The 22,752-nt window shown below is 49.9% G+C and overlaps 2 protein-coding genes across 4 annotated transcripts in view; one reads left to right on the forward strand and one right to left on the reverse strand.

Moving 5' to 3' along the window:
• The window catches only part of Sipa1l3 (signal induced proliferation associated 1 like 3), a 199,111-nt gene extending 188,276 nt beyond the window's left edge, over positions 1 to 10,835 (reverse strand). For 2 of the 3 annotated variants that reach the window (XM_029537203.1, XM_021197937.2), the window contains exon 1: positions 10,440 to 10,835. The gene's annotated coding sequence lies outside the window, so the exon portion shown is untranslated. Of the gene's footprint in view, positions 1 to 751; positions 866 to 10,439 lie in introns of those variants that run through there. The other variant, XM_029537198.1, reaches the window with a different exon arrangement.
• Positions 10,836 to 16,692: 5,857 nt separating this feature from the next.
• Positions 16,693 to 22,752, forward strand: part of Wdr87 (WD repeat domain 87) — a 12,825-nt gene continuing 6,765 nt past the window's right edge. The window contains exons 1-3 of the mRNA XM_021211293.1: positions 16,693 to 16,767; positions 18,696 to 18,866; positions 19,638 to 22,507. Of these exons, the coding sequence (XP_021066952.1) occupies positions 16,693 to 16,767; positions 18,696 to 18,866; positions 19,638 to 22,507 (3,116 nt within the window). The remainder of the gene's footprint in view (positions 16,768 to 18,695; positions 18,867 to 19,637; positions 22,508 to 22,752) is intronic.

Consider the following 22,752-nt stretch of genomic DNA (forward strand, 5'->3'; position numbering starts at 1 on the left):
AAATTCATCCAAGACATAACTGAAACTGCACCCACCAGCCACAGGCCAGACACTGTTCTAGAAGGACCAAGGCCTGGCCTGGGCTCCCAGGAAGCCAACAGTTGAGATGCAGGTGGAAGAAAATCCAGCGGAGGCGGCGGCTCAGGGTGACTGAGAGGAAGGCTCCCTGGGTTGGGAACATCTGAGCAGAGACTCGAGGAGGGGGTGGCTTTGGAAGGCCAGTCCTGAGAATGGCTGCGTGAGTGTGGGAAGGCAGGTGGACATGCCACCCCAATTACATCCACAGGCAGAGGACACAGCCAAGGAGAGGCCAGAGCAGGGAGCAAGGGGCCCGGGCTGCAGTACATGGGAGCAGGGTCAGAGGAGCTGGGGCACTTGGCACGACAACTCAGTGGGTACTACCACTACTTCCTATTCCCCAAAAAGAGGAAACTGAGGCCCAGGAGGGAACAGGATTCACCAAAGACCACACGGCATGCATATCGGGCTAGGATACCCGAAGCCCCTGGTAACAAAGTCTGCAGACAGCAGGGGCTCAGCTCGAGTCATCCACTCTTTCTCTGGGAGTCCGTGGCCTCCATCTTCTTCTCGTATGCTCAACACTCGGCCTACCTTTCTTCAGGGTTAGGAACAGATAGGTAAACACTTCATGAGAGAAGAAGGGGAAAGAGAAAGAGAGAGAAGCTAGCATTCTCTAGCTTTAACTTTCTCTGGAAGGTGCTGCCGACGTGAGGGGACATTGCTCACCTACCAGGCGTCCCAGAACACAGCCGTGATCACACTCCAGGAAGGTGGCTACTAGGTTGGCCCCAGGTGTGGCTCCTGTCCCAGGTTTTCCCTAGGCAAGAGCCACCTGTCCCAGCTCCCTAGGCCGACCAGGGGTGGTGCCTCCTCCTGCGCTGTGGGTGTCTGGAATGCGGAAATGGGAACCAGCCGTGCCAGCTTCTAAGGACTTATTCAGGGGCCTTCAGGCCACGCCAGCTACCGGAGTCCCCCGAGACGGCTGCTCTCTGCACACAGGCACGTCCCCAGGAGCCTGCTCTGCCGATATTCCCTTTGGGGAAGGGGAATAACAGGGTTCCTTACTCATCAGACATGTGGTCTTGGGTCTGAATGAGTTTGGGAGAAAGCTCTGAGGTAACAAAGCCTGCCTGTTACAGGCCACCTGCTCGGTGCTGAGCCACCACAGCATCCCTGCCCTGAGCCCCGCAGCTTCATTCACAACCTTCCCACCCACAGGTGGGCCCCTCACCTCTGCAGACAGTGTCGGCTGCAGAGGCTGGAGGCTTAATGATTAAACCTCGTCGAAGACTCTTCCACCCAGCCTTGGAAGCACAGCTCTGGGAGGGTGCTGCTCTAAACACTGCAGTCTCTCCAGGGCCTTTATGTCAGAACTACGGTCATGCCTATTTTACAGATAGTGTTGAACAGAAGTCACAGGACGGAGGTCACAAAGCAAGTGGGGGTTCAACCCAAGCAGTATAGCTCAGCTTTTGACTGCTGTGCAAATGAAGAGACTAGTGTCCACCCTGGGAGAGCGAGTCAGTGAGGTCATGGCTCTGGCCCATCAAAACACTCAGCAACAGATGGAGCCCAATAGCTTATGACTATGATCTCAGCACTGGAAAAGTCAGACAGGATTTCAAGGTCATTCAAAGCTGCATAGCGAGTTCGGGGACCAACCTGAGCTACAGGAGGCTGTCACAAAACAAACAACAGAAAAACAACAAAGAACAACCAAAACAGTTTCATGACTCTCAAGCTCTGTTACCAAAGGCTGCTCACACCTGGGTCACAGTTACAGCCTGACCTTCAGACTTAACCTCCAGACACTGATGGCAAAGTACAGACTCCTAGGTGTGGTGCACCTGCCTGTACGCCCCACGTTTGGGAGGCTGAGGCAAGAGGGACTGCTGCAAGTAAGGCCAGGCTGGCTATCAGCATCAGACCCTGTCTCAGAAGAGCCACATGAAGTCGAGCAGTGGTGGCGCACGCCTTTGATACCAGCACTTGGGAGACAGAGGCAGGCGGATTTCTGAGTTCGAGGCCAGCCTGGTCTACAGAGTGAATTCCATGACAGCCAGGGCCGTGGAGAGAGACCCAACCTTAAAAACCCAGACAAGGGGCTGGTGAGATGGCTCAGCGGGTAAGAGCACTCGACTGCTCTTCCAAAGGTCCTGAGTTCAAATCCCAGCAACCACATGGTGGCTCACAACCACCCTTAACGAGATCTGACTCCCTCTTCTGGAGTATCTTNAACTTAAAAAAAAAAAAAATAGGGAGACCCAAAGGTAGATAATCACTTCCCTCTGATTTTGATAGACTTTCAAAAACTACTTGTAGGTAGGAAAATCTCCTTGAGCTACAAAGAGTGTGAACGGAAAATTTAAAGTATCTTAAAAAAAATAAATCTTAAAAAAAAAAAAAAAAAAAAACCAGACAAAAACAAACACAAAAATCAAATCTGGGGGCTTGGGAGATGATTCACTGAGGGCACTTGTGCCAAGTCTGGACCTGAGGTCTATTCCTGGGTCGTGAATGGTAAAAAGGAGAAAACTGATCTCCACGTGTATGCCCCATGCTCCCATATAAGTTTTAGAGAAAGACTCAAAGCTCAACATTGGCACATGCTTGTAGAGACAACACTTGAGAAGCACAGGCAGAAGGATCAGAAGGCGACTGAGGTCAGCCTGGGCCACATGAAACCCTGTACTTAACTAGAAATAGTGCTGAGGAGATAAAGCTCAATAGAGAAAGGGCTTGCTATGCAAGCGTGAGGACTTCAGTCCCATCCAGAACCCACGTGAAGACAAGTGAACTCCTGCGTCCCAGCTGTGGAGAGGCAGAGACAGAACTGACCCCTGGAGCTGATGGCCATCCTTCCAAGCCTACTTGTGGATTCCTGGCCAGTGAGGGGCTGGGGAGAGAGGGCTGTGCCTGAGGAATGAAAGCCGCATGGCTTCACATGCAAGTGCTTCATTCACACATGCACACCCGCACACAGAAATATACACAAGAATAAGCCCACTGAGTGTATAGTGGGCTTTGCCAACCCTCAGTCCGACGTTGTGGGCGCGCGCGCACACACACACACATGCGCGCGCATGCCTCCGTCCTGACAATGAGGAGCCTGATTTGGAACAAGGAGCCTTAGAGAAGAAAGGATCCTCAGCTAGAACAAAGGGTGCCAGCTCCTGGACAACTCTATCACATCTGCCACCTCCCTAAGACCTGCAGGAGGCAAAGGGTCCAGCAGACACTCCCCTGCTCCCAACCCCTAAGGGTTTCTGCTCCTCTGCCTGATGCTTCTAAGAAGAGATTTCCTCACAGGCTGGGGAGTTACACTGGCAAAACGCAAATGCTACCGGAGCTTCGACCTGGTGTACCTGGGGAACACAAGCTGGTTGTAGCATTCACACTGGTGGCCAGATATCAGGTCCCCAAAACATGTCTCAAGCTGCCCCTCTTCATTCTCTGGTCAAAAAAACAGGACTAAACCAGACATTTCCATGGCCTCCTGCTGCAGCTCTGCCTGTAAACCAAAGGCTGGCTTCAGGTTCCTTGCGGAGCCTTCACAAAGCCCTGCAGAGCCAAGGCTGGGTGTCAGAGGGCTGTTCTGGCTATCAAGGGAGGATCTGAGGCCTCCTGTTTGAAACACGGTTTTTTTTGGGGGGGGGGGAATGTAGGTGGAGCCTCACAGTCAGGTGCTGGAAGGAAACAAATTAGGGACCAAGAGCCCCAGGAGGACCCTGCCACCATGGGCTCAATAGGAAAGGGAAGCATGTGGCTGCTGGGGCTGGCCAAGGGTGCCCCATGCTTCCAGAGCCCTAGCCACTTAATGAGTTGCATAATGAAGAAGAGGAGCAGAAGCAAATTTTATCAAGTGGACTGAGCAGAGGCAGGGAATTCCCCACACCTACCCTTGAGCCTGAGCCACACAAATGCTGAGTGAAATCTCCTGTACTTGATTTTAACTTTTCTTGATGAGACATTTCAAACACACTAGGGTAAAGGGAGGCTATAATAAGCCCTCCCCACCCAGCTGCAACCGTTCCCAGCTCATGACCAATCTTGTTCTAGCTCTTACTCGCCCCCACGAGCCTGTCCGCCTCCTCTTTCCACCCCCGTCCAAGCACTGCAAGGCACATGCTGGGCATCCCAACAGTCCACTCATGGGAATTTCAGAATGTACGTCCTAAAGATAAGAGCTGAGTCGTGGGACCATAATCAGATCTGAAAAACTCACAATACTACCAAGACTCAGACTGCTGTTGTTATTTTAGTGGAGATGGGAGAACGAGTCTTGAGATCAGAGAAACCCCGGGCCCAGCGTGGCAGTCAACCTCATGGCCCCAAAGCATTTGGAAGCTGCTGCAGGAGTTCCCCCAGAGGAGGTATGTGGGGTGAAGAGGCTGGGACTGGAGAGGGTGACCCACTGCGCACCCTATCTGCTCATCTGTCATTTCATGGGCAAACCACAGGTTACACAGGCTCTGGAAGAGTCACTAACTTGGTGACTCTAAGCTTCTCTGAACCTCAGTTTCCTCAGATGATAGTGACTACGCTCCCATGGAGTGGCCCAAGGGATCAAAGCTCTTACCCAACAGAGCCCCCAGAACAGTGCTCCCTCATATGGTCAGTTCAGTCAGTAGTGTTACTGCACACCTTTTACACACCAGGCATCGCCAGTGGTAGGAGGTGAGTGCAAATCAATCAGCAACACAACAAGCCTGCAATCCACCTGTCCTGCCTGGCTGAGGGGCAGCTCCACCTCGCCACTCTCAGGCCTCAGGTAGTCTCTGTAGAGCTAGAAATGAGCTCAGGCTGGGCTGTAGTGCTGGTGGTTAGACAAAAGCCAGCATTCCTCAAGAACTTGTGAAACCGGTTCCCATCTGCCAAAAGAAGTCACTTCCCTTACCGCTGGCAAAAGGGACTAGGGCTACTTGCAGCTCCCATCAGCATATCAAGGCCCAAGCTAGATTCCAGGCTCCCTCCATATCACAAATACGTTCAAATACACGGTGGTCTCCTGGCCCTTCCTTACAACCCAGATTTCTCTACCCTACCAACTCTCCATCTAGCTTTCCCTGCCTTGATTCTCACACCTCCCTCCTTCCCTCCCTCCCTCCCTGCTTTGTTTCGTCTCTCTTCTTGCTCTGCTTTGTTTAGTCTGCTTTCTTTTCTCTCTGCTCTGGACTCTGCAAAACTTGTGCCCCTGATGCCCAACATAGAGCATCTCTGACAGTGGACATGATGTCACAGAGTCCCGTACTGTTCCACTGCTATGTGAATGAGGTGTTACACACAGCTAGCAGTGCTTTGCCTATCAAACAACCTGGAAAAGAAATGCTGTGTCCACGTCCCCCGTTGGCCTCATAAAGAGGGCCTGCGATGAAGAGTATCGGTCTGCAGAGATCTTGTTTGTTTTGTTTCTGTTTTTTTCCAGACAGTGTAGCCCCTGACTGTCCTGGAACTTACTCTGTGGACCAGGCTGGCCTTGAACTCATGAAGAGCCACCTGCCTCTGCCTCCCAAGCTCTAGGCTGAAAGGCGCAAGCTGCCAGGCTTTGGTGATCTCCTTTGTAAAATGAGTTCAATCAAGTTAATTACATCATTAGACTACTGGAACTGTTAACTGAGGACGTGTGGAATGCTTAGCCAAGCACCTGGCAGCAAGTTCGTGCTGTTTAAATGTTAGCAACTCTTATTATTATTACTTTACAAACTTCAGTGTGAACTTGGAGACAGACACCCACCCCATTCCAATGACAACACTGCTTCCGTGTGACAAGCGCATTCTAACCTCCTGGCTATGCCCTCTGCCTGGACCTGCCCCCCAACGACCTCCCCCCAATCCCCAGAGGTGATGCCTCTTGCTCATTCAGTCTTACCTCATATGCCTGTCACTCCTGTCAGCTCGGGAAGCCATCCCTGATTGTCATCAGGCCATGTATTAATCACCCCCTACCACTCACCCCTCCCCACCAGCCACTCTGGCCTTCTACCCTGTCATTTCCCCCTGACTTAAAACCATCTGAAAGTAGCATGAACAGGTTTGTTCTTTAACTTCTAATCAAATAAAACCCTGAAACTACCTGGTTTACGTCTCCCCAAGGAGTCTGCAAGCCCTGAGAGAGCAAGGGTTTTATCTGAGCCAGGCTTGAGTCTGTAATCACAGCACTTGGGAGGAGGAACAGAAGCCCGAGAGTTCAAGGCCAGCCTGAGCTACACTGCAAGAGAAAAAAATGCAGAATAGACCCTGCCCAGCTCATTCACTGTCAAACCCTCCAGTGCCTAGAAGAAATCCTGGCATATGGAAGATGCCAGATAAATTGGCAACTTAATAAGATAAGAGCAGTAACTACTCAAGCCTGGCCCAGAGCTGACAGCAGCCCAGCAGGCCAGGATCTTACAGACATCTCATTCAATCTCCACCAACCCCTGAGATAGAGACAGAAGGCGATGGTGAACACTTCATAAATGAAGGAAAAGCTCAATGAGTATATGTTAGCGGCTATGGGGGTCTTAAACCCTTCCAAGTACTTCCCGTTTCTTGCAAATATGAGGACAGATACTCCCTACAGGTGCTCCACCATGAGTCCCCAACCCCACCCCGAGTCCCCAACCCCACCCCGCCATGCTGGACTCTTCCTTTTCTGGGCAGATTTTCTCTTCATTCCAAGCAGCTAAGTCTCTCACCCCAGAGTCCAACATTCCCAAGCTGGTACCTGCTTTATAACATTTCTGCATTTTCCCCTAGTATCGCCAATGTCTAGGGTAGTTCCTCCCATGAGAGATTCTGAATTTCAGAGACTGTAAAGGAGCAACAATGGACCCTGCCCTTAAAAGTCTGGTACATTTTTCTCTCAACAACTATCCCAAAGGAAGGGTCTGGTACCACTCTGATTTTCAGATCCAGAAACTGAAGCCCAGGAGAACATGTGCCACACCCAAGGGAGTGTAAGCCAGCTAGGCGAGATGAGACCCTTCTCAACATGCAAATGGGAGCAGCCTGGACATTAAAATAAATAAACACACACACATGTATGTATATATGTATGTATGTATATTTCCCTACTCTTTCTTTTTTAAGGAAGGGGGAAGAAAACAGTTGATATAGCACATATGGACAGATGTAAGTAAACACACACACACACACACACACACACACATGCATGCAGGCACACACAGAGCTAAATTACCAAGGCCAAGGGCATCTCCATTTTGTTCCCTTTGGTGCTCCAAAAGCTGACGCTAGATACTTATTACTCTCAGTCTAAATGAGCAGTTACCCAAGGGAAATGAGACTGTGGTGTGGAAGGTGGTATTCACTGTTCTCTTTCTACACCTCCACGGTGCTTGGCGGGTTAGAGAGCTTACCTGTCTTGCATACTCTGGTTTCTGAGACAGGGCATCTCACACAGCACTGGCTAGCCTTGATCCTCCTGGCCAGCTCTACTGCCAAGGGTTCGTCAGCATGCTCACTTTGTGTAAATTCAACCACACACACACACACACACACACACACACACACAGAAGGGGGGGGAGAGGGAGAGAGACAGACAGACAGACTATGGCCATCACAAGCCTTAAAAAATAAACATACCAATTGGCCTGGCAGCTTCCCTCTCATTCTGGTAGCCGAAAACAAATACCAGAGAAAATGTATTGTACTTTTTTTTTTTTTAATATAAGTACATTTAGTTTAGCCTTTGCAAGGTATGAAGCCTAAGTTTGAAAAACACAGGCAAAATCTTTTACAGCAGAAAAGGACAGCAATTGTGGCACATTCTACATTCCAGTTTTGATTTACCGCCTAACAACTGCAACATCTGAACACTAGGCTCACGGTTAACTCTTAAACCATTCTACCCACAAGGTTTAAAACACATTTGCTGTTGTCACTACAAGGGAGATAACCCAGGATCTGTTTTAAGTCATTGCCTCAATACTGCAGATTAAAAAACAAAACCAACAACCAAAATCAAAACCAACCAACCAAAGACCTTACATGTGATGGCCATCATAAATGTGATTGAGACCAGTGTGCCAACCTCAAATGAAATCACAAACACAGGTTTACCCTACCACAGAGACCCAGCATGATCCTTCCCAGCCTCTACCCTGGTGTGTGTGTGTGTGTGTGTGTGTGTGTGTGTGTGTGTGTGTTGTGTGCTGCCTTCCCACGCTGGATAGTCTCATGCACTGACAGAGTGCAGCTTTTCAGAAAGGAATTATCAATTCAGCCTGTCTTTGGCAGAAATGAACTGCCTGAAAGCCAGGCCTTCCTGACACATCCGTAGCCACAGCTGTCTGGCCAAATTCCCATCGTCTTCTCTGGCGCATATGGAGTACATACTACATATATGTACCCTACATGCATGCTTGTTGGCCTAAAAGAAACAACTGGACCTTCTCAGGAAAGCTGTGCCTCCACAGCTAAGTTTACAGGGGAAACCTCAGTAGTCTCAGACACAAGGATCACAAGTTCAAAGTTATCCTTGGCTACATAGTAGACTTAAGGACAATCTGGGTTACTTAAGACCCTGTCTTGAAACAGACAAAAAAGGCCACCTTCAGGGCATAGGTGAACCTCCAGCTTGAGTTCAGTGAACTCAGTGATGCTTCTGTAACAGGGCAGCTCTGTCCTCCTCTCCAGTCAAGTGGACATGGGAAGGCCTCGGAAGACATCTGAGTTACAGGGCAACAGGGTCGCTGTCAGACGCCTGCTGTGATGGTGGGAACTGAGTCAAGGAGGGAAAAGAGGAGGAAGTGTTCAGATTGGACAAGCTGAGTTTACAGGGCCCAAGAACATCCATCAGGGGACATAAGCTCCATGTCTGGGGCTGGAGGGGAGGAGGGCAGAGTCCAGAGCCACACTGGGCTCCAGGGTTTACAGCAGCTGTGGAGAAAGTGTTTGACATGCGCAAAGCCCTGGATTCCATCCTCAGTATCCAATAACAACAACAACAACAACAACAATAAATACAGATACACCGACTTGGTGGAGGAGCACTGTGCAAGGGCTGCTGATGGCCGGTCAGCACTGTCGCTTTGGGTCTCTACAGTAAAACAATTTAACCTCTGCTGAGTAAACTTTAAGGATGGGGGGGTGGTGGTGGTGGTGGTGGACACTAACCTTGCCCTCTGCCCTGTAGGTACAGAATCAGAAATGGCTCGCTGCAGAAAGAGAGGTACACTCATCAAGTGCTCGGGGGCCTGTGCTAACCACAAAATGTCTCCTGGAGTCAGAACAATCCTGGCATAGAAGTCCTACGACTACCATTTCACAGATGGGACACTGAGGCTGGGAGTGAACGTGTGGGGGAGCTCGGGGCTGTCATGTCACAGCCCACAGTTAGGCAGCCTCTGGGCCAGATGGAGAACACTGAAGAACAATCATAATCCATACGAGCTGCTACTCAGTAAAGGGTGGCTCAGCCTAGTGTTCAGCAAACCATCACACCCTTAGCAAGGGAACACTGCTATTGTCCCATTTTTATAAACGAGAAACCTAAGTCTGGCAGGAGGGAAAGCCAACTGGACTAAGTGTTGAATCTGGCCCACTGCGGAGACCAAGGCTACAGTCAGGGCCCTACTCAGAGAGGGTCTATAAGCTCTCCGGAAACGCTGGACAAATGACAGCGTTTACAAACTGCTAGGTGCCAGCAGCTGTGTTAAGCACTTTACACTTTATACATCTTCAAAACAATTCGATGAGGTGGCTTCCACTGAAGTCTCCACTTTATATTTAGGCACAGAAAGGGAAACTAAGGCACAGTGGGATTGAAGTTAGTTGCCCAAGGTCACACAGCTTGCTGGTGCATGGCAAAACCTAAATTTGAACGTGAGTCTCTCTGCTTCACAAGTAAAGGCTCTTATTAAAATGATCGCAGTTAACAGCATCTACTCTGCATCGAGTGTTAACTATGGACTCGGGTCTTTACATGCACATGGTCAACCGATTGGTAATCTATGGTAGCCTCACCTCATTTCTCCAGGAACTAACAATAACGCAGACCCGTAATCAGTATCTTCAGTGTGAAACGCCTTATTCGCCAGATCTCAACACCTCAGAACAATCACCAGCAAAAAGACAATTCCTCCTTCCCCGTTTTGCCGAAGGTAAAAAACGAGGTTCGGCGCGGTTTTCCCAGACCGCAGCTCCAGAGTGGCAGAGCTGGGACGTGCACCCACGTCTCCCGGACTCCAAGCTCTTCCCCACCGTGCCCGGCTGCACCTCTGGAAAGTTGAGCCATGCGGGCACGAGTCCCGCCGGGTATGGAGGGCGTGAGTCCCGGCGCTGCCGCCCCCCACAGCCGATGCCCACACCCGGCCGTCCGCCTGGTCACCCCGCCTGCGCTGACCCTCGGGGTCCGAGCAGCTATCAAATCCCCACCACCCTTGCCGGAGACTGCTCCTGCACCAGGAGCCACGTACCTAGGCGTACCGGCCACACGCCCCGCGGGCTCTCCTCGACCGCGGCGTTCAGCACGGCGCGGCTCGCTAGAGACGCCGCCAGCTCCAGTGGCCCGAGTGACTTCCAGGCTGCCCACTTCCAAGCCGCTTCGCGCGAGGCCTCGTGGGAACTGTAGTTTCTCCCTAAGAAGCAGCGCGCTGAAGAGAGCCTGGCGCGCGGAGTCGGCCGGGAGTCGTAGGCACGCCACCGCACCGCCTTCTGGGAATCGTAGTCTACTGGTCGCTTCGGTGCAGCTCCAGTCTCCGGAGGACTTCCGCAGCCCCGAGGGGTGTGAGGCAGGGAGGCGTGTCTTGTGTCGGCTCCAGCCCGGGAGCCCGGCTCCTCACCCGTTCGACCGGTTTCTCCTTTCTCCTAGCCCCGTCCGCCTTCTCCCTCGGCTCGCGGAACCTTTCGCCGTCCCTCTCCGCAGGGCGGGAGTCTACTACTCCGAGCCTGCGAGCCTGGGGAGGGGCGGGAAGACCGGAGCCGTGCGCTAGACCCCCTTCAGCGCTGGGCGGAGCGGGACGGCGCGGCGCGCCCTCGCGCACGCGCGCTCTCCGGCCGCCTCGGCCCTGGATGGCTGGGGGTCCCCCCTCGGGGCGGGGGTCGGAGGACTTCTTTTCCCACCCCCTTTTGGAACGCGTGCGCGTGCCACCGTGCACCCGCGCGCGCTCTGGTTGCCCGGGTCAATCGGCCAGATGCGGGGCTGCGGGATTAACCGTTCTGTTAGTGGGGTCTTCCCACATCGTTTTCAAGGTAGCTTCCCAGGTCCCCTCTAGGTCTGTTCGTCTCCACAGGAGCTCCGGGGTGTCGCAGAGCTCGTTGTCCCTTCTCGGGAGTCGTGTCACAGGTAACCGGCGCGGCTCCTGCCCGAAGGAGGTGGACACACCTACCTCCCGCCCCTGTGGATTCCGGGGGGGCTGGAACGTGAGGACGCGGCTCCCCGTGTTCCTCTCGGCTCCAGACCAGTCCCCGAGATGGGAGGCGCAGAATCTCGACCCATAGTGGCTGCCTGGCAGGCCTTTTCTCTTCTATTCATTAAATAATGACATAGTCTGAGGGTAACTACTGTTTGTTGAGTGCCTATAGCCTGGGGAAATGTCCAGATTTAATCCGCTTGTAGAAGTGAGCGAAGATTCGACCTTTAAAAAACAAAACGGTGTTGCCACTCACACTCCATAAGGGATTCTGAGGTAACTGCCTAGAATTGCTCAGCCCTCTAAAAATCTCTTGCATACACTTTCTGCTTAAGCCTGCGCCCTGGCAAGGAGTTCATTATGACATGATGGGAAACGCATATTTCTTATCCGGACAGATCAGAGGCATCATTCACGTGTCCATTCATTCAGCAAAACGTATCATAAACATCTAATCCAAGTCACTGTAATCACAAGCAGTAATACCTAGCAAAAATACCTACATAAACTAAGTTTAATTTTTGAGACTGGGTTTCCCCATGTAATAAGCTGGCCTAGAACTTTTATATATATATATTTGGTGTGGGAGACAGGGTTTCTCTGTATAGCCCTGGCTGTCCTGAAACTCACTCTGTAGACCAGGCTGGCCTCAAACTCAAGAAATCCGCCTGCCTCTGCCTTCCAAGTGCTGGGATTAAAGGTGTGTGCCACCACTGCCCGATTTTGGCCTAGAACTTTTAATGTCCACCAAACTGGCCCTGTACTCACAAAGATTGCCTGCCTCTGCCTCCAGGTGTTGGGATTGAAGGCATGCACTACTATGCCTGACCAACTTCAATTTTTACATAAAACCAGGCCGGTAATCATGGTGCTCACAAGGATAAGGACAGGAGGGTTAGCACATAGTGGGTTCTGGGCCATCTTGGGCTATCAAGTTAGGAAATTGGAGGGGCATAATTTTATATAAAAACTCCTGAAGCCTACCTTTCCCTGAGACTCTACAGGCTTAAAGTTAATGGCTGCTCGGGAAGAGACGTTTTGTTGAGTGGTATGGCCAGTAGTGAGCAGCTCATGCCCATGTGAGTAAAACCTCAACCATGCTCTTGTAAGAAACTCTAAACCAGCTGCTTCACATAAATAGATACAATAAAGTTTACATACACCTATAACACTCAAGATGAATCTCCATGGGCTTTAATCCCAGGACTTGGGAGGCAGAGGCAGTCAGGTCTCTGAGTTTGAGGCCTACCTGAGCTACAAAAAAAGTTCCAGGACAGCCCAGGCTGTTAAGAGAAATACTGTCTCAAAAAACCAAACCAAACAAACAATCTCAATAATGAGTTGTGATATCTCAAAATGTAAATATGTTTCTGTTTCAATTTACAATTTAAAAGTATGAGACACCAACAAAGGTAGTCAGTCATTTGTGGCATGGATTGTTGTAACTAAAGGTTGGAAACTGCCCAATGTCTATTAACAAGCCAAACACACTGGCAGAAGGTCTGTAATTTACAGGGAAATTCACTAAGGAAGTGGGGGTAGGAGGACTGGGAGTTCCTTGGCTGCACTGCAAGGCTGATGCTTGCCTAGGCTCCATGAGATAGCCCCTCCCCACATACACACACAGGACCAATATTTATTAATAGGAATTTGGGTGAAGGATCAGTCATATACTCTGCAACTGGCAACTGTTATAAAATGAAGTATAGCTCTGTATATTAATATGAGCTCATCTCTAGATAGAGTGAGAATGTATGTATATTGTATACAGACATATGTAGAATATGTATTATACTTTGATATACACAGAACACCTTTAGAGGGATACAGAAAGGATAGAACCAGGTCACTGTTATGAAGAGGAAACAGGATAGGTAGCCAACTGTGAGATGGTGACTTTTTGTTCCTATGGCCCTTGGTATCCCAATATTCTTTCCATGTTCATCTTAAAAGCTAAGGGGGAATAATAGCTAACTCATAGTACCATCACAAGAACTAAATGGGAGCCAGGCATGGTGGCGCACGCCTTTAATCCCAGCACTCGGGAGACAGAGGCAGGGGGATTTCTGAGTTCGAGGTCAGCCTGGTCTACAAAGTGAGTTCCAGGACAGCCAGGGCTATACAGAGAAACCCTGTCTCGAAAAACAAAAACACACAAAAAAACAAACAAACAAAAAAAGAACTAAATGGGGTCTAGGGAGAGATGGCTCAGGCTCAGAGGTCAAGTACAAGAGCCATGGGACCAGTCGCCTGAACCCATGTTAAACAGTTCACAAATACCTGTAATTCAAGTTCCAAGGGATCTGACACCCTCTTCTGGCCACCTTCCAGGGCACCTGCACTCATGTGCACATGCCCCCCCCCCGCAACACATACACAGTATTAAAAAAGATTAAAACAGTATTATGTAAAATGCCTGGTCAGTATTTTGTGGCCTGTGCTATTTATATTTGTGACTAGGTGTTCCTGGTTCCAGTTATCTGAGCTACCTCTCCTATTCACTGGAAACTAGCCCACCATATTAAAGTATGTTTGTCAGCCATAAAGAAAGTTAAAGTGCATTCTAGCCTTTTTTTTTTTGGGGGGGGGGTATTGGAGACAGGGTTTCCATAGCTGTAATGCCATTCAAAGAACAGAATAAGCCAAGGTGGCCCCTCTAGTTTATAGGCAGTGAATGAGGCCCTTCTGGTCCCAGCTGGACTACCTGTGCTCCTGTCCCCAAATGTGAGGCCTGCCTGGAAGGCAAGACCTTTTTAATTCATTCAGGGTCCAATGTCAAAGCACGGGATGTACATCCTCCTCCTTTTGGGTGCTCACCCCTTGTTAAATACACTCACAGTACTTTACAATACCAGATACAACAGCCAGCACCCTGAAAGACTGAGGCAGAAGGACCACCTGAATCCAAAGTTTAAGACTAACCTGAACACACATGCTCAAATGCATATAAGTGTGCACACATACCAGCAAGCACACCATGGGTATTACCAATGTGATTTAAGTTTGAAACAGTTAAAGGCTGAAGAAAAAAATGTATTAACCCATCACTCCAATTGTCCCATTGTTAACTTTGTGACCATTTGTTGATGTCTCCTTTTCCTGCTAAACTGTAAAGTCTAGGAAGCAAGAAGTCTGTCTCTCATATGCTGTTAGAGTCTATGAAGCCAAGGAGTGCCCAGAGGCATGCAGTGTGGTGGAGTAGACTGCCCCCTGCAGGCAGGTCTCTCAGAAGGCAAGGCTCATAGGCCACCTGCTTTTTCCTTAGATACTGTCTGTATATTGGATCTAAGAAAAATTAAAACAAAACAACCCCACCCCCACCCCCCAACACACAGAGAGAGACTTGGGTTTTCTCTGCACACAACAGGAAATAGCATATCTTAGTCCCAAATCCTTTGTCTCATAATCACTCTGACTACAGACTGAGTGCTACCAAGAAATCCCTTGAGTTATCAAGCTGTCACTACCAAGTCCTCTAGAACTCATTCCAGACTCATTTTTAGGGATGAGCCCCGAGTCTAAGGATAAAGTTGGGAAGGGCTTAGGGGAGAGGTTTCTCTGGTTCATCCTGATGAGTGAGCTCAAGGAAGGACTGACAGAAAACACAAACCTTAGTGAAGACTCATTTGTGCCCCCCAACCCCCACAACCCCCTGCAGTGATAACCCAAAGGATCCTGACTAAGAATTTTTGTAGGCTGGTGAAGAAGAGGGGGCCTCAATGGGTATACTTAGAACAATAAGAGCCACTGGCAGGGACTGCAGGTTTTCCACATCTCTAATTCTGGGGAGTAAGGAGGACCCCGTGAGGTAAAGTGTGGGTATGGGCATGGCCTACTGATGAGCAGAGGAGAGCTAGCAGAACCTCCCTATCTCCGATATAGATGAGTTCAGAACTGTGAATTGGCTCTTACATCTTGACTTGAGGGTTTGGGGATAGGGCCATTCACATAATAGTCCTGGCTCTCATGCCACTCTGTTTACCCCAGGATAGACCCCAGGATAGCCTCGACCCCAGTCATTCTCCTGTTCTCCTGCCTCAGCATCCAAGAGCTTGAACACATCTCTTTTGTTCTCCGAACAGATTCCCACCCACTCTACATAAATGTCCTGCCTGCTGCTTTCTCTCTGCAGACATAGGGCCTAAGCTTAGCCATACTGGAGGGTGATTCTGCTGGCTCTGCTTCAAAAGACCCATGCCCTTCTGACAGCGAACTCCAACAGCTTTCTAAACAAATGGCCCTCCACCTTAGTGTGCAAGAGATCAGCTAGAGAGCTTGTTGAAAGCCAGGTTATCACTGGGTCTTATATAGGAGTTTACAGTGCAGTAGGGCTGGGGTTGGTCCATGAAAATTTTCCCTTCCTTCTGCTCCCCCTTTTCTTCCTCATTTGTGGGAGGTTTGGGGAGCATTGAGATAGGGTATCTCTACACAGTTCTAGCTGTCATGGAGCTCAGTATATAGAGGAGGAATTCAGAGAGATCAAATTAAGAGAGATTTGCCTGCCTCTGTCCCCAGAGTGCTGAGATTCTAGGTGTGGGGCACTGCCACAGGCTAAAAGGACTTGTACTAAGCAATCTAATAAGTTCCTAAAACACTGCCGAGCTGCAGGGCTGGAACACCACCCTGGGAATCATCATCTCTCAGAGCCTAAGGGTTCCTTCCCACAGCAGTCATGGTTGGCCTTCACTGCCCTCTGCTGGCCACAGTATAAATTTAGTCGTCATGTTTATAGAGCAACTGGGAGTATGAAGAAGGGAAGGGGAAGAAAAGAAAAAAAGCAAAAGGGAGGGGAAGGGGAGGGGAGGAGCAGGAAGGGGAAGTGGAAAGGGGGAGATGAAGTAGGAAAAGAAATGGAAACCCAAGGCCTCTTGGAGCCAATGGTGGCTGTGTGCTGCTTCAGAGTATGCTAATCAAGGCTCTCTTGGGAATTCTGTCTGGTCCTCCGAACAATGAAGATAGAGCACAGTATAAAGCAGGCAAGATTGGCATTTTTATCTTACAAATGAGGAAAAGGGGGTTTAGAGATGAAGTTCTGTGGCAGAGCTCTCTCTCAGCATGCACGAAGCCCTGGGTTCCATCTCTATCGCCAGGCACGACTGTCATCCCCAAGCACTCAGGAGCTGTGAGTGGAGGAGCCCCGAGGTGACCTCATCCTCTGCTATACAGGAAGTTCAAAGCCAGCCTAGGATATACAGGATATCACAAAACAAAGGAAAACAGAACCCAGGCCACGAGCCAAACTAAACTCCCCTCTCTTGGGTACCCGCAGGTCTGCCAGCCACCGTCCTAAGGAGGACCAGGGGGAAACCAGGCCAGGATGGCGACTTCCAGGCTCATTCCCAAGTGGAATGATTTTTTAAGGCTTCTAAATGACACCATTCAAAAAAGCAAGGTAAAGCATGAGTTTTTAGAGCCTTAACATATTATCAGTTGGCCTCTATCCATCTTATGGTAACAGGCACTTCACAGGAGCTATATATGGTCCACAAAAGCAAGAACCAGGACAGACCATTATTGTCACCTCAAAAGAAGGGGGCTACCAATTTCCAAATAATTGTACAGACGTAACAGTGAGGCATAGTGATAGTGGTACATAGACATGTGGGGGCATTGTCAGAGGAGCCACCCTGTGTGAAGAGGAATTTCCTGAAAGGGAAGAGTGTCTTAGTCACTGTTTTATTGCTGTGAAGAGACACCATGACCAAGGCAGCCCTTATTAAGGGAAACATTTAATTGGGGCTTCCTTACAGTTTTAGAGGGTGAGTCTCTCATCATCATGGCAGGGAGCACGCTGTAAAAGTAGCTGAAAACTACATCCTGAGCCACAGGTAGCAGGCAGAGAGAGAAACTGGGCCTGGCGTGGTCTTTTGAAACACTTCCTTCAAAAAAAGACACACCTTCTAATCCTTCCGGCACAGTTTAGCTGGTAATGAAGCGTGCACGTATATGAACCTCTAGGGCCAATCTCATTCAAAGCACCTTAAAGAGTCAGACACCAGCAGTATAGCTGGCCTTTTGGCCGCTTCTTGGTTTCTTTTTTTCTTTTACCCTTGGCCACCCCTCTTCTTCCACCCCTTCAACCCCCTAAAACTAAGTAGGAGAGAAAGAAGGATAGAGGGGAGAGGGAGAAAGAAAATAAATCCCCAAAGTCAGGGGTAGGAAAGGGGTGATGATACTGTTAGACTTTCTGCTGGTTAGGGGTGTGGTGGTTTGAAAATACTTGGCCCAGGGAGTGGCACTGTTAGGAGGTGTGGCCTTGTGGGAGGAAGTCTGTCACTGGGGGGGGGGGGCTTTGAGACCATCCTCCTAGCCACGTGGGAGACAGTCTTCTGGCTGCCTTTGGAACAAGATGTAGCACTCTCAGCTCTTCCAGCACCACGCCTGCCTGGATGCTGCCATGCTTCCTGCCTTGATGATAATGGACTGAACCTCTGAAGCTGTAAGCCAGCCCCAATTAAATGGTGCCCTTTTTAAGAGTTGCTTTGGCCATGGTATCTGTTCACAACAATGGAAACCCTAACTAAGACAAGGGGCATTGCTCTCCTTGGAGCAATTTTGATCTTTGCCTGCAGGGTATCTAAGGTATCTAATTTCTTCTTTTGGACTCTCCTGTGATAGCTTGAAAACTGCAACAAACTGAAACCAACAGCATCCAACCACCAATGGACAAACAGCCCATTCTGCTCTAGCACTTATATATCCTTGGAAAAGTTCCCAGAATTCCAAACATCACATACTCACAGAAACTACCTGCAACTGACAAAGCCATGCCCCTGATAGAGCACGCGGCAAACCAGTCACCCCCACCTGAGATTAAAACACAAAAACATATTCTTATAATATTTCTGTTTTTTTTTTTAAAGAAACCTAAATTCCTACTTTATAGCAGAGAGAACATTTGCTAACCTCAGCTTTGCTGTGGCTGGCTCTGTCCAAATGGACCTGAAGTACATGGTTCATATTTATGTCTTGGTGTAGGTGATGGAAACAGAGACCAGTCAACAGAGGCACACTGGCTTGCTCACTCTGATTTGCTCAGTTAGCTTTTTCACACAGTCAACCTGCCTAGGAATGCTACCCCCTTCAGTGGGCCTGGCCCTGATATTACTAATTATGAATCAAGAAAATGCCCTCTAGACACACCTACCAGCAAACCTGACCAAAGCAATCCTTTGATTGAGTATCTCTCCAGGTGTGTAAAGTTGACAACCAAGATAAGTCATCACAGTAGACTTTGGGAAAACACTGCAATCTTGCCCCCCGCAACCTGACAATCTGTTAGTGCCTAAGCCTCAGTTTTTGCCACATCTCTCCCCTCAGAAACCCACAGCGCAGGAACAGAGTGACGTAATCGTGTTGACTGATCGATCCCAAATACTGTTCAAAGAATCTCGCTATCCTCTCACTATGCCGACTATATGCTATTACTTCATCGAGGCCCACTTCTTTGCCTCTCTCTCCTTGGTGTCATCCTACATAAAAGAAGCACTGGTAAGGCCACTTCTCCCTCTCAGTTCCTCCAAAGACCACACCCTTGTAGCTCTGAACCCAGAGCCACCCAGTGAATGTCTAGGATCCAGACTCGGGATTTCCCTTCATACTTTGTCCATTCACATCCTTCACTCTGCTTAGACTTCATGACCAACATTAAGTTGGTGAAAGGATTCGAGCTTCCCTTCCTCTACCCTCTTTCCAACTCCCAAGAAGGCTAAGGTACCAGTCTTCTTGATACCCCCTCAGCTAAAACAAACAAGGAAAACGGACATGATGCCACACGCCTGTTATTCCAGCGTTCAGGAGCCTGAGATGTCCCTTTCCTATCCAGAGGATCAGGAGGCCAAAGCCAGCTTGGGATACAAAGCAAGACCCTGTCCAAAAATAAACAAATATCCGGGGAGGGGTGGTGCACACCTTTCATTACAGCACTTGGGAGGCAGGTGCAGGCGGTCCTCTGAGTCGGAGGCCAGCCTGGTCTACAGAGTGAGAGGCTATGCAGGGAAAACCTGTCATGGAGAAACCAAAACAAAGAAATGAAGAAGAAGAAGAAGGAGGAGGAGGAGGAGGAGGAGGAAGAGGAAGAGGAGGAGGAGAAGAAGGAAGAAAGAGGTTAACCAGGTCCATATAGTTGTAAGCCCGCCAAGGCTACATAGGGCGAGCTTGTCAAGAAGGAAAAAACAATTAGAAAGTGGGAGGGAGGAGGAGAGGGCAGCCTAGAAGAAGGCTGACTGTCTCTCTTCTCTACTGTCTTTTACTGTCTTGCAGGCTGTAGTGTGGGTGAAGAACAAAACTGACGACATAGTTGAAAAAAGAACATTCCCCATGTCGGAGCGACTTCGGCCTGTCCAGGCAATAGTGCACACAGGCGCCCTTCATCTCATCGTGGCCTACTGTGGCGACATGATCCTGAGGCTCTTTGGGGACCATTTTAGGGCATTCAAGCCCACGGGTACTGTGCCCTGCCGCTTTGACATCAGCTGTCTCTGCTTCGATCCAGAAACAAAGATGCTTCTGTCCGGCATCCTGGGGGGAGTGGTCACCTGGAACATTGAACAGACTGGCAAGGGCCTCCGCATGCTGCAAATATCTCCCATCTCTGGCGATGAGATGGTCCAAAACATCGCCCTGAATGGCCCGAATGGCTGCATCTTGGCCCTGTGTGAAAGTACGCTGAGAGTCCTTCAACACCAGGGCCAGGGTCAACTGGAAGAGTCAAAGAGGTTCGTAGCCACTAACTGCAGCTCTCCCATCACCTGCTGCTTCACGAGCCTTGAGGAGAACCTTCTCTATGCTGGGAACAAGGCTGGGGAGGTCTATGTATGGACCTTCCTTCAAAGCCAGTCTCTCCACAGCTTCAGAGCCCATCCCACAGTCGTGGTATGTATACAGAGCCGGGCGGAGCCCCACACCCTGCTGACAGCTGGCAAGGAAGGCATAATCAAGGAATGGAACCTCACTTCCGGGAACCTGCTCCGGCACCTGAAACTTGGTGAGGAGCTCTATGGCCTCCAGTTTATCGACAACACGACTTTCTTCTGCCAGACGACGCATCAGTTTTCCTTGCGCCGTCTGCCCGGCTTCTACAGCCTCTTCAACATCTGTGGTTCCATCCCCCAGCACTTACGCCGAGTCCGCTGTGGGTACAACTGCTACCGGATCCTGTGTGCCACTGAGGACGGCCTGCTGCGCTTCGTGTCTCCCGTCACAGGAGAGCTTCTGCTTATCACGTGGCCTCTCTCAGTCCTCGACCATGCTGTGGACTGGGCCTACGATCCAAAGAAAGAGGAGCTTTTCGTAGCAACAGGCACCTCAGAGGTGCTAGTGTTTGACACAAGCCGCAACCCTTGCCCGGTCAAGTATCTCTTGTGCACCTCACCGGATACTAAGGACTCCGTCCAGTGCCTGGCTTATGGGAATTTCCATCTGGGGAGGGGGCTGGAGGGCCTGATATTCTCTGGGCATCAGAGTGGTATGATAAGAGTGCTTTCCCAACACAGCTGTGCCAGAATTGAGAAAAGTGTCCACTTTGGGGCTGTCCTGGCTCTGTCGATACTCTACGGGGGGCTTATGACGACCCGAGAAAACTCTCTGCTCTGCTCCTATGGGGTAGATGATTACATACAATTGTCAGAAGCCGTGTTGACCGGGACCCGATTACAACTTAGGACCCTGGCTTGCATCCTCAGCAGCTGCCCACTAAAACACCTGGTCCTCCTCCCAAAGGCTGTAGGTGCCATTACCAACACCAACTGCCTACGGCTCTGGAAGCTCCACGATTTTATGTCCTTTGGGACAAGTCAAGGCATCAAATTCATAGAGACACTGCCTCTGCACCAGTGTCCCATCACCTCCTTTGATGTCTGCTTGTCTTTGAACATTTTTGTCACAGGCGGTTCCGATGGCACCGTCCGCATCTGGGATTTTCAGGGTAGACTGATAGCCATGCTGGACTCCTCCCTGCAGTTTGGTTCGCTCTGCTTTGCCAACGACCGGGGCGACCTGCTTGTGACTTTCAACCAGAGTATTTATTTGGTGTCTTGTTTACAGCTGTTACCCCCATCCATACTCGCTCATCTCGCCCTTCTGATAACAGATGACATGGTAGAAATCCCCAAGCCTTTCATGCCAAGCTTCTTCTTTTCTTTTGAGACCTTATTTGTGCCTAAGTATAGCTACCAAGGTCTACAGAAACAGGACCTAGTAGGCCTGGTAAGCCTTTCCAATAAGCGGGCTATTGCCTTTGATCATAATGTGCCACATGTCATAGAAGAAGATGACGATGGCAGCACCGTGTTACTGACTGGTCCCCGGAATATTCCTTTGCAGGAAGGTGAGTTGTTGCATGAGTTTGACAAGCAGCCCCAGACTCACTATGTGATCCCTCCCCAGTTGCAGCTGACTGCCTGGGACGGGCTGAATCCCTATCAGATACTCCAATGCTACTTTGGATGCGGGAGGAAATGGCTTCTTGCTCCCGATTGCTACATCCCTAACTCAGTGATCCGTGCCCGTCTTTGGCCAGAGGGCAGTCCAATATTCCTCAAGTGCAGCCTGCACCCACCCCAGCGGGATCTGGAATGGGAGAAGGGTCAGCCATTCTTCTGGCAGAGCAAGATAAGAGCTATGACTGAAGCACACCAAGAACCACAGAAAGAGGATGAAGATTTCCTAGAAACAAGACTAACCAAGGACATCACTTACAGCGTCCTCACAGATAAAGCAAAACGCAGCTGGCTGGGGAAGAGGATGAGCGATGTGGCCATCAGTAGCCTGATTGAGGCAATCCTCAGCATCATGGTCCATGCCAACCCACTGAAATACCAGTGCTGTATTGGTGCATTAGGACAAATCTTTGCCTCATACCAGGTGTCTCCGGCTCTTCGTTCAGAGACAGCACACCGTCTGCTGGATGACACAACCAATCCCAACCCACTCGTCCGGGAACTAGCCTGGGAGGGGCTGAAGCGCCTAGGCATGATCAGTCGTCTCTTTGCCTTGCCTCTGGTCCAGGGATTGATGGACAAGGATCAGAGAGTGAGGAGCAAGGCCCTGACCATAATGCCCGACACTGGAGTCCATTCAAAGAGCTCACTGTTAACCCTGATCCAGAAGCCAGGCATTTTCCAGGAGCTGCAGTGAGTTGCTTGTGCCTTCCTCAATTCTTTACCTCCAGCTTTAATCTTCTCCTCTGTCCAAGGTTTTCTTCCTTTCCCCCCTGTCTTTATCCCTGATCATTATCATCCCCAATCAACCTTTCTTCTTTTCCATAGCCCCTTGTTATTCCTAAACCGCCTTCTGATGACCTTAGCTGCCCGGATTCAACACAATTCGTTCTCTCTCTCTCTCTCTCTCTCTCTCTCTCTCTCTCTCTCTCTCTCTC

The sequence above is a fragment of the Mus pahari genome, chromosome 1, assembly GCF_900095145.1.
Source record: "Mus pahari chromosome 1, PAHARI_EIJ_v1.1, whole genome shotgun sequence".
Classification (NCBI taxonomy): Eukaryota; Metazoa; Chordata; class Mammalia; order Rodentia; family Muridae; genus Mus; species Mus pahari.